At 34.5% G+C, this 12,003-nt stretch overlaps 1 protein-coding gene across 4 annotated transcripts in view; it reads left to right on the forward strand.

Moving 5' to 3' along the window:
• The window catches only part of NLGN4X (neuroligin 4 X-linked), a 203,172-nt gene that overhangs the window by 61,893 nt on the left and 129,276 nt on the right, over positions 1 to 12,003 (forward strand). For all 4 annotated transcript variants that reach the window (XM_074814896.1, XM_074814898.1, XM_074814900.1 and 1 more), the window contains one exon: positions 401 to 1,244. In XM_074814896.1, the coding sequence (XP_074670997.1) occupies positions 773 to 1,244 (472 nt within the window). In that variant the 5' untranslated portion in view covers positions 401 to 772. The remainder of the gene's footprint in view (positions 1 to 400; positions 1,245 to 12,003) is intronic.

A 12,003-nucleotide genomic window follows, 5' to 3' on the forward strand; every position in this document is an offset into this window, starting at 1 on the left:
TAATTAATGTTTCCTGCTGGAGTGAAAATATAATTAAAAATGAGTTGCTGTTTATTTAGGGCAGAAAACACCCTGGAGCTAGCACTTAAATGTAATACCCTTCCTGAAAGCAGCAATATTTGGACTGTGGTTTGGTTGAGAAGCATATACAGAAGCAGAAATATTTGGTTTGTGGTATAACCTCTGACAAGCTTGTGGCTTTGATTTTCAGTTCTCTTACCTTATGTATCTTTAGAAACACAGCTAACCATGGTGCCTAAAATTCATAAAACATTTGTGGGCCTTAGTGTGGAAGTAGTGTGTGAATTTAATTGTTTGGTTTGGGTTTTATTTTTTTTTAGATTTATGCCAATATGAATGTGTCTGTTGATTTGAATTGCTTGTTTTCTCTTGGCCACAGGCTGATTGAGTGGGCTGGACTTCACTGGAAGGAGCCATTTCACTGGGGAAGTGGAATAACTGCAGATCTCTCCTCACGCTACTTGCTGGGAAGTGCTGTACATTGCCACAATTAAGCCAAGCTGAAGTCTGGGATGGGCCTTAGGGGCAAACACTCCCTTGTTTCTTCTGACATTGGGATTTGTCTACAACCACTCAGCTGAGGCACATACCACACATCAGCTTTTGTTTTTTTGCTGCCTGAACAAGGTTACATTTTCTCTCACTTCATCTCCTTTTGACTAGTTTTTATTTTAGTAGTTTTCATTTTCCTTGACTGATTAATTTTCTCCTGGCTGTGGAAAAAAGAGCCCTGCTGATGTTGATTTAAATAATGTCGAAACCAATGGGACTCCTATGGCTGCCTTTGATCTTCACCCCAGTGTGTGTCATGCTGAATTCTAACTTCCTCCTATGGATAACTGCACTGGCTATAAGATTTACTCTCATCGATGGCCAAGCACAATACCCAGTTGTTACCACGAATTATGGCAAAATACGTGGTTTAAGAACACCTTTGCCTAATGAGATCCTCGGTCCAGTGGAACAGTACCTGGGTGTTCCTTATGCCTCTCCTCCGACTGGAGAAAGGCGATTTCAGCCCCCAGAGCCACCATCATCTTGGACGGGTGTCCGCAATGCCACACAGTTTGCCGCCGTCTGCCCACAGTACCTGGATGAGAGGTCACTGCTCAATGACATGCTGCCAGTCTGGTTTACAGCCAATCTGGATACTGTGGTGACATATGTTCAAGATCAAAATGAAGACTGTCTGTATCTGAATATCTATGTGCCCACAGAGGATGGTAAGTACTCTAAGGACCACACTGCAGAGCACTCACCAGTTCTGCACATGAGTAGTAGCCAGGTCTTTAAAGCATCTTGCTCAGTTTCCTCCATGTTTTCTCTGTGGAAATGGATCATGCCTCTGGACAGGCATTATAAGTAATACTTTGTAGATTGAGCATGCTTGCATGAATTCTCTCTCATGTTTCAGTGTAACATCAAACCGCAATTTCATTTGCAGGCAGTGACCAAGGTGTGTAAGCCAGCCTTAAGTTTACATCTGAACTACAGCTGAGCATCATTTACAAGAGAGAAAAAGGGAAATAAACATTAACCAGAAGTAACTTACTTATTTTCCCATGCATGAATGATACAAATACTGCCACATACTAATTTTTAAAGGAGAATTTCCCTATTTTTTTCTTTAGTTTTATTATAATACCTCTGAACCTACTGTTAACTCTTCTTGATTTAATAGCTAATAGAAAATTGTTAGAGTATTTCAGTCTGCAGTTTTTTCCCAGGATTTTTACCTATGAAACTTTTCAGTCCAACTTACTTTTCTTTGTTTGCTAAATTTAAAATGAAGTAAACATGATTCTTTTATGCAGAGCTGAACAGGTGGCCTTAAACTTTCATCTGTTTTCTGTAATCCTTTCTCAAGAGGGCTATTTTAAATCACCTTCCGTAGACAAAAAGGATGAACACAATTGGCAACACACAACTCTGAACATTTTCATGATCTCAATCTTAAAAATTATAGCTTTACGGCATGCTGAATGTATCTTTTGTTGTTCTGAATGGTATTGCTTCCTACAGACAAGAAGACCTGTTTTCATCAGGCCTAAAATGAGTTAAGTTTATTCTATATCACAAGGAAATAAAAAATTCTACTGGCAATTATATTTAATATCTGCTAAAAGCCAGTTCTTTCAGCCACTTAGAATGTAGTTACTGATGCATAACGTGACAGATTTCTCCCAGATATGCAAATCCAGTCACTTTAGCTGAGGGTTTGATTTGCATAACCAAGGCATTGTTATTTCTCAGTAACCATACCCTAAATATGCAAATTTTGTACTTTGATTATTATAATCCTTCTGCCTTGATTGGCTTCTTTACTCAGAATTTCCAAGCTGTTTGCCAGCAATAAACATACCACCTTCTTTTCCTGTTCTCATCAGCTGAAGCAAAAACTTGAAAGCTAAAAATAAAGGGCTAAGGTTTGGGAATACTGGGAGCTCTGCAAACATAAATACCACGAAGCTCCTTAAACGAAAAGTGCTCTGAAAGTCATGTGTATGGGGTCTCTGTGTGCACATGAGGGGGTGTGTGTGTGTAGATGAAGGAGCAGATCTTTCCACTCAGTTCTTTACCTCTTCCAGTCTCATTGCACTGCATCTCATTCCCTGGATAATAACATAGATAATTCACTCCCAAATTTGTTTATGTTCTGGATTTTATCCTGAAGCTTTTAATTAGTCACTAGGGTAAGGTTGCCCTAAGAAAGCATGGCAGGTTAAGATTTTATTTGTTCTCAGTGAAAGAATATCAGCTCTGCTAACTCAAGTCTTAGTTTAAAGCCCAGTGTTAATAAATTCATATATTCCTCCAATCTAGCAATAAGAAATTTTACCCATTAATTAAGGAAGACAGGAAATTAGACATGGAAAGATATATACAAATGTCTAGGAAAAGAATGTTTGATATCAAATGGATAATAATAAAATACCATATGCTGAATGACTAACAACCTATAAAATCCCTCATCTTGCATCTAATAGCTAGTGGCATTTGCTGTTAGATTAAAAATAGAAAGGACTGATAAATTTAATTTTGTGTTGTAGATCTTTTTGTTCACTTAATTTAATAAAAAGTGTATCTTTTTAATAATTTTTTTAACACTAAATAGCATGTAAATGTAATCTATTTTATATATCCTCTTCAAAATATAAAGCCATGCATAAAAGAGTATATAGCAGAATAATGAGAGACAAGGTTTGGTGTCAGTGATGAGCTGAAGGCAAGATTGTTTCTGCCCAATATGACAAGCATTTTTAACAGGTTCCAATGGGGAATGAGAAATTTAAAAATTAATAAATGGAGTACAGTGTGTTTTAATTGCATGCTGTATATCTCATCGCTAGTTAAATATAACTCAGTGTGGCTTTTTTGGTGAGGAAAATATGCAACCTTCTACTTACAAAGATGATTAAGAAGAACTGACCTGCAAATGAAATCTCCTAAGTTAGTGTGTCTCCAAATCATACTAAACATAAATAGCCTTAAATTGTAGTCAATACAATCTGATTAAATACATTATGCTTCATTCTATGAGTCTTAGTTGGCAAAAATAAGCTACGTTGTTATGGAGACAGATCATTAAATTAGTTTTTGAAGCAAGATCTCAAAGTGAGTGACTTCGAGTTAAATTCACATTTTCTATTCTTTCTCAAATACAGATTTGTTTAAAAGAGCTTTGAAACTGTTTTGTGTCTGGAAGAAAAGGTGGATGGAATCATCCAAACCTAATTAATGTTCTGACTATGAAATTTAATCTGAATCATTTTATGCCTTTTTTTTTTTTTTTTAAACTTTGGTGAAAAGAACTGATGAACAACTCCAATGAATTAACTGTGGTCACATGCAGTGCTTACTTCAAACAAGTTCTAGTGAATAACTAATCAAAATGCAGCTCAGGTTTGGTGAGCTTTTTTGTTTTGTTTTGTTGGGGTTTTTTTGTACTATATAACATGACCTGTTTCTTATCACTTGCATGGTTTGGTCAAAGGGAACCAAATTTTGATCATGTACTTTGAATAAAGAATTGAAGAACAAATGCACATATGCATTTATCTGATTTCAGAATTGCTTCCCTGGAATTCTGCCAGTATAAACTAATGGAAATAAGAGTCCCTTTAACTGGGTAGATTAGTTATTTGTAATAAAATAGTTTGAAATGTTACTGCTTCTGTCTGAAGAAGTACTCTGAAATTAAATGCCATAAAATTCTATAGTTCCTTAAAATAGTTGTAGCATGTAGGTAAAGAAATTAAAATGACATGTTACACAGTTTATATCTGTATTAATCATAGACTTTCTTCTGACCCATAAGATTCTGGATTTCAAATGTCAAATAGCAGCAGAATGCTGTCAGAATTTTCCATGTTAAGATGTTCCTTCAAAACGTAAAGTATCTTTGTTTTTAGGACCTTTTCAGTTTAGGTGAAAATATTATTTATGATAGAAATCAAAACATACCTAAGAGAATATTTCTGTAGTTCTGGCCACATGGTTTTTTAGTCTTTTGCTGTTGTTCACCAGACAAATGTTTTCTGACACTTTTCTTAGAGTAACACTTATATTTCAGAGAATCTAGGGTAGCTGGAAAATTTCAATGTTTGCTTTCCTTTGCCTTTGGAAGGGAAAGAATTGCAATCACTATAATCCATCGAGAATTTATTTTTTTTTTTGTCATACCAATAATGCAGTTAAAGATACACAGTACAAGCAATAAAGATAAAATTTAACAAACTGCTCTTATTTTATATGTCAAACATATAATCATAAGAAATTACTCAGAATGGAAATAAAATATTTATAGTAAAACTATAATTTTATCCATATTTCTTTCTAAACTTTTGGCTTGATCGTCAGAATCATATGTATGGATATATATTGTCTGCTTTTCAAGTTACTCTAAAATGTAATTTTCCACAAGAATACTGGAATGTCAGTTTTGAGGAGGTCATTTAGGGAAATGATATTAAGGACAGTCTGTTTATTATAACTTCAGTCTGAATATGGGTTTATCTACAGTGGAAATACTAGATTGAAGAGGACGCAGACTTAATCGTCTGTGCTTAATCCCTGACCTTTATCATTTGAATCTGTGGATGCTGAAGGAGATTGCTAACTCCTATCATAGTGGGGAGAAAAAATATAACCAAACACAAACAGAAAAGACCCTTAATTTGGATTTTTTTTATGATAAACTTAAAATTTATATTAATAGCCAGGCAAGATTAAAAAACCCTAAAAAAACAAAACCAAATCTTTTTTGTTTGTTTGTTTAAAACCTTCTCTGTTCAGATTGAAACAGAAAATAAAAAAGATCTTTTGTTGTCTTTGCGTGATCAAAATGTTACTTATTTTGGTGTATGGACAGAGGGTACATTTTACACAAGTGGGTAGCTACTCAATCACTATATATCTGCTAAATATATCTATTTAGCATCTTCAGAGGTTTGCTCACTAAAAATGCTCTTTGAGCTCTTGTCTCATTTACATCAAAATAAATATAGCTGAAATGACAACAAAAGGTGGTAGGCCATGATAGTTATTAAGGCTGAATGGGTAGGTCATAATTTTTTCATTAGATTAGGAAAACTGAGGGTATTGTCCAGAAGTAGTGGTATATTTAAGTGTGGGCTACCAGGAAGAAAAAAGTCTTAGCAAGAGCAAAGAGATCAACAGTGTTCCTTCTCTGAGTGGTGATGTGAAGGAAAGGTACGTGCATCTTTAGACTCTGAAATAAAGAAATGTCTAAGAAATAATGAAATTAAAAACTTGAACAAAGCTGATAAAGATGTCTATAGCTTACGTACTGTGCCACCTTTTCATATTAGTCAAATGTCTGCTTAGTATATAACTGAGTGTTTGCAGCCTACTCCTTGTCATTGCTGTTGAATTGCAGTGTCTGTTTAACTTGGAAAAAATCTTTTTGTGAAAATTATACTGATAAAACTTAATTGGTAAAAAATTGTTTTATTTCCTTTTTTTTTGGGGGGGGGGGGGAGAAAAAGATAGTAGAAAGATGAGTCCCATCTTTACAATTATTTGATGGCGTGGAATTAAAAGAAGTAAGCTATTCAATGGCTTCTTTATTAATACAAGATATAAGGGTCCATACATAACAAAGGTAACATAGTGTACAAGATAGGTACAATATCGTACAACATTATTTTTATTGAATTATTAGTAGGTGATAATAGTAACTTTTATTTTCCAAATAAACCTGAATTTCAATACAGTAGATTCTCCTCAACGGTATGTAATTTCAAGTTTCAGTAGATGCATTGCTGACATTTATCAGGTAATTTCAAAATTGCAGTTGTTCTATTAGTTCTTCACTAGTTTTGTAAAGTTAAGTAGCTGTTTAAGAAATCAAATCCAAGATTTATGTATATAGCTTCATGAAATTAAGAATCCAATATCTCTTGTTTACATGTTTATAGTTTTGGTTCTTCCTCAGATTCTTATTGTGTTTTTTAAAGCCAATTATAATTTGTGTAAATGGTATAGGAACATAGAGTTTTAATTATTTCTGAAGTATTTTTGAAAGCAAATTAATTAAATTTAGTTATATTTTTTTAAATATTTTAAATTTGTTTTAAAACATATTTAGGAGTTGGGGTTTTTTTTAATGGATGATAGTGTTTGAACAGTTTCATGTTACAAATAATGTTTTTCTGAGACAAAACAGAATATAACAAGAGTTTGTTCTCAGTTTCAAGATTGTCACAGTTTTTGTCAATGATTGGTTTATTTTTAACCTGCACCCTTCAGTCAATTCTTTGTCTTCTTTGGAAAAATACAAATTCATTATCAAAATTCTCTCGTTATTTAAATGTATTTCAGTTTATATTGTACAAAAATTATATACAGTAAGACATACCCTTTTGTAAAATACTTGAATCACTTTCCAAAGTGAGAGTGATTAATAGTAGATAACAATTACAATATGAAATGACAACATTGGAATTATTGCATATAATCCCAGTTGAACATAAACTTTTTGGTGTCAGAGAGAAAATCACTCTCCACTGTGAAAGATAAACTCTCCATTGTGTCAGAGCGCCTCAAGCCAATTCTTTCACTGTTAGGGTCCCATATATCCCCTCCTCCCAATCCAGATATTGCAGCGTCTGTGAGAAGGAAGGCATATGTCTGACTATCCTCTGCCTACCAGGATAAAGCGGAGGGTAATCCAGGCCCTTATTTTACATTCTTGCTTTTAGCAGTCACAAAGAACAGGACTCTAATCTGGATGAAATAAAGTTCTTAAATCCTTAGAGCTAAATTCAGATGTAGTTGCTGATTTCAAAATGCTGTCCTTCCCTCCAGGAGTTGCCCATTCCACAGGCATTTTACAGCATTGCACCCAAATGGCCTTTTCAGGAACTGATACGCAGTGAAGCCTAGTGAGAAGACTCAGCATTCAATATGACATTATCTAATCTGAACAGGATTTTTGGCACAGTTTCCTAGCATCTCTTCATTGCCTCATATTGAAAAACCTGCTAGAATGGGGTGAATGTTCTTTAAAATGCAATGAATTAATGTTTCTTCCACAAAGACAAATTAATGTTATCATCCTTTTAGTCAAAGAACAGTGCCTTTGGAGCAGTAGAGACTGTGCCATTTGGCTCAGTGATGCAGAAGAAGCAGTCTTTAGTCCTGTGGGTCATAAGACAGATCAGACAGGCAATTTTACTTCATTCTGCCCATTGACTTCCACTTGTCTCTTCAGGTTGTTTTTTGTTTTTTTAGGTGTGGGGTTTTTGTGTGTGTGGTTTGTTTTTTTTTTTTTCGTTTTAAATGTAGTTTTCCTCTGCACTCCTGCAAAACATGTCTTTGAACACTACTACTTTTCGCTATGTGTCTTCTTGCTTTCTGACAAAACACAAATCAACATGACACCTACTAACAATGAGGCAGTGCCTCTGTCCTAGGGCAGTGCAGTGAGTCCTTGGCAGACTTCTGAGTAGTGAATAGTGTGGGATATGCTCGAATCTTAGCAGTGTCACAGCTATACCACTTGTATTAGCTTTGGCTTCCTATTAAGGCTTTGTGGTCTCATTGATCTTCCTTCAGATATTTTTTGCATAGGTCGGAAAGTTTTGAAAGTTATTTGTGTATTTTCATTCAAATTTGGTTCAGTTTCCCTTATTTAGCACATTAATTGCAGCTTCAGACAAAACTGACACTTGCTGAGTAGCTCAGCTAACTCACAAGGCTCATAAATCAGTCCACATCTGTGGAAATACTTAAAGGAACTGTCCTCACATCAGTGTGACAGTGACAGGTAGTGTGTGAACCAGGCAAATTGCAATTCTGTTCTATAAGAGTTTAGGTATTTACAAAATAAATTAACACAGATTTGAAATAAAGCAAATGATCATCATTTGTTCCTCAGAATTCCTGAAAAAATTCTTGACAATTGAAATGAAGACAAAAATTTCTCCTGAACATAATAGCTTTTTGCACAGTACTTTAGTTTGTTATCCTTTTTAAAGTGAAAGAATATCTCCAGCATTCAAGTTTTTACATCAGTGCTTCTTGCTTACAATTTCAGATAAAATTCTCAGAATGACATATAATCAATTATATATGCTCACATTTTGTAATAGCATTAGTTGAATGTATTAGTTATTATCCAAATAGAAAAAAGAAAAAAAAGAAAAAATTGTTAAAGATAGCTTTTTAAATTTGTGTTTGTGATATTATCATCATCTGAGGGAATATGGATCAATTTATATTCTTAGAGTTTAGGGCTTTTTTAATCTGGATGTTGCTCCTGGTACCCAAAGAGACAAACAATAAGAAATAATTATTATAAAACCGTGAAAATGAAGTCATGCTTACAGCTATCTGGTGCTGATGTGTTAAAAATCCATTACAGAAATGTCATAATAAAAGGAAAATTTGTCTTTTACAGTTCTTGCTGTAGGCAAACTTAAAGTGAGGAATAAATTTACTTGCAATGCTAAGTCATATTCCTACATTATATATAAGGAATTTTAGTCACAAATAGAATTTCTGGTGCCTCATTCCAAAATGCTTATTATTGCTGGGTTGGTGTTAAACAGATTTTTAATTGGCAGGGTGTGATATATTTAATCTAATGGAATGAAATTACTCTGTGCTGACTCAAATGACTATCCGATTAATCACTGGTAATGTTTACAAGCCATCATAGCTGAAAATCATGGATACATTGTCTGATTTATTAAATATGCAGTAGGGCAAAGGGAAACCCAATCCAAATATGTATGTTTCATTCTCTTAAAAATAAATTAGAATCAAATTATATTTTATGTGGTATTTTTAGTGTGCCTAGGAAATTTCAAGTAATAATTCTGCATTCATAATACAGCCCCAGTGGTTATGCTTTTGCTCGCTCTTCATGCTTTATTCAGCCAGCAGAGGGAGCACAAGTTACCAGCAAACTAATTTTTTCTATCTCTGGATATCATTGAGAGTGCTGCAAATGATGCTGGTGAATACAGTTGTAAAACATGCAAAAAGGTGCTGTTTTATGCCTTTTAAACAGGTAGGAGGGGATCCTATCCACCTTCCCAAACCAAAAATTAATAATGTTGTGAGTGTTGGTTTTATTTTTATGGATTGAGGAATTTATATATGGAATAAAACCTATCCAAGCAAAACATACATTCACACTGACAATTTTACAATGCAGCTAATTTATTATTATAAAATAATAAAGGTTTAGATGAGAAACATACTGGGAATGCACCTGTTTGTAACTGAATAGCAAATAATAATACTTGCTTTGAAATTCTTATAAGGTATTTGATGGCAGAATTGATTCCAAAGTAGAGAATTTGATCTGTTCAGTTATGGTAAGTTAATAGAAACGTTCCTACATAAAAAGGAATAATTTTGTCCTTCTAATTGATAAGCTAAACTTAGACAGAGGCAGACTTTTTTTTTTCAATGAATGCCATTGACTTTCCATTTTCTATATTATAGTTATACAGCCAAATGTGTTTTGCATCCTCGTATTTCAGTGAGACAAAAGTGTTAAGCTTGCTGAAGTTTCATCCTCACTGACAGAGTGTTTAAAGTTTTTGCTATCATTGCTTTGGAATTAACAGCATAAGTAAGCTATATTAAGTCATCCAACGTGCCAAATTACAGAAATTTTGGAGGTCTTCCCCTCCAAAATACCTTGCTTCCAGGCATAATGTATCAAATTCAGAGGGACTGGTACGTTTATAGTCTTGCTCATTTGAGATGCTTTTATCATCAGGACTCCCTCTACCTAAACAATAGACCTTTCACTGCTTTCAGGGAATAGCTGCAATAGCCTGAGTTGCAATTGATGTCTAGGGTGTGTCCTTGGGAGTTGGATCAAATCAGATGTTTATTGTGATGATGTGTAAAAGCATCCATATAGAATAATTGCTATGCTTTGTTACTAACAACTACCTCAGAGTATTTAAGTCAAAGAAAATGACATAAACATTGTACAGAGAGCAGTTTAGTATGACAGTCTGTCTCTCAGTGGGAATATTTTGATGAAAACAGATTTTTTTTTAATCTACCAAAAGAATTGTACTGCTTAGGTACATTGGGACTGAGGTGGTCTGAGGGCATTTCTAACAGAGAGCTTTGAGACTATCTGCTGCCTTTGTGCCTTGGTTGTCCATTTATAAAATGAGGATCATACTGTTTTTCTTTGATTAGGGTTAGAAACAACTGCAAGAAGGAAATGCCTCTGGGTGATAAAAGACTCTAGTTACTTCCTATATGCTTACAACCTAAAAGACTACATTCTTACTTTCATTTGTGTGCATAGTCTTTTCTAGGCTTTTATTTCGCTCTGTGACCCATTTACTGGCAGCACTTTGTATATCATTGCATTGTATTGTAACCTCTAAATAACACTCTGGAAGGTCCAAAATGCAATAGATCTGGGAGCCATTGTATCATGATGATTTTAAAGAATTCAGAAAAGAGATTTAAAACTAATGAATCTAAAAGACTATCTGACTCATTTACTGATAAAAGAGTGAAGCCTTGCTATCAAAGTTTACATTTATTTACTCTCAACCTTCACAAAGTACAAGTCAGAAATGAGATTGCAGACAGAATTTTTCCAAGATATAAAAGACATACAGGAGATAAGACATGCCAGAAGAGGATCCTAAGAAATTCCAATACTGAAAGATGGGAAAAACTCTGATTGGGTAAGGCATATAAGCTGCTAGTGTAATGTATTTAAACTCAGAAAGGATCAGGTAAATTACTGATGAATGAAAAAAGCCTGTTACTAATGAGTGATGCATAATTAATAGGTTCCTCTCATAAAGCTTAGCAAAAGCATGAAGTCAGAAATGGATTTTGGAAGAAAGTATGCTGTTTGCAGATGCAACATAATGGTTTGGAATGTTTCTGTGAGTCCTTTAATTTTCTTCATTATCTCTCAACCAATAAAGAAATTACTCCTGAGTACAATAGAAAGTGTTTGCTCTAGCAGATCTGCCAGCTGGCTATGACCTAGCTGGCATAACCCTTGTAGATCATTCTGAAATGAATACTTCGCATGACCTATAAACACCCCCCTGAGACTGGACCTAATGGGATATGTACTTGTACGCTGGGTCTAGCACTTCAGGACCACCGGATAGATTCTTTATGCATGGAACTTGTTTTATGCCCTTTTCAGTCCGCTAAGACTGTGTAGACCAAAGACCCTAGCCTGTGCTGACTATTGTCACCTTCTCGTGGCTGTTAAACAACCCTTATAGGGAACAACCAACTATTTCTGTTTTCAGAGCTTAACTCTTCAAAGGCATAGTATTCTCTTTGTGTGCAGCACACTTACTTTGTACCGACTAGAAAATGTTGGTTTTTACATAATTCAAGAGATGGTTATTACTAGAAAATATCAATCTTTTCCCTGGTTCCCATTCCCTTAATACAGCATTTGGTTGTTTATTCCCTAGCTTGCTTTCTCTGATCAGTTAGCTA

This window comes from Strix aluco, chromosome 2 (assembly GCF_031877795.1).
Source record: "Strix aluco isolate bStrAlu1 chromosome 2, bStrAlu1.hap1, whole genome shotgun sequence".
NCBI classification, from domain to species: domain Eukaryota; kingdom Metazoa; phylum Chordata; class Aves; order Strigiformes; family Strigidae; genus Strix; species Strix aluco.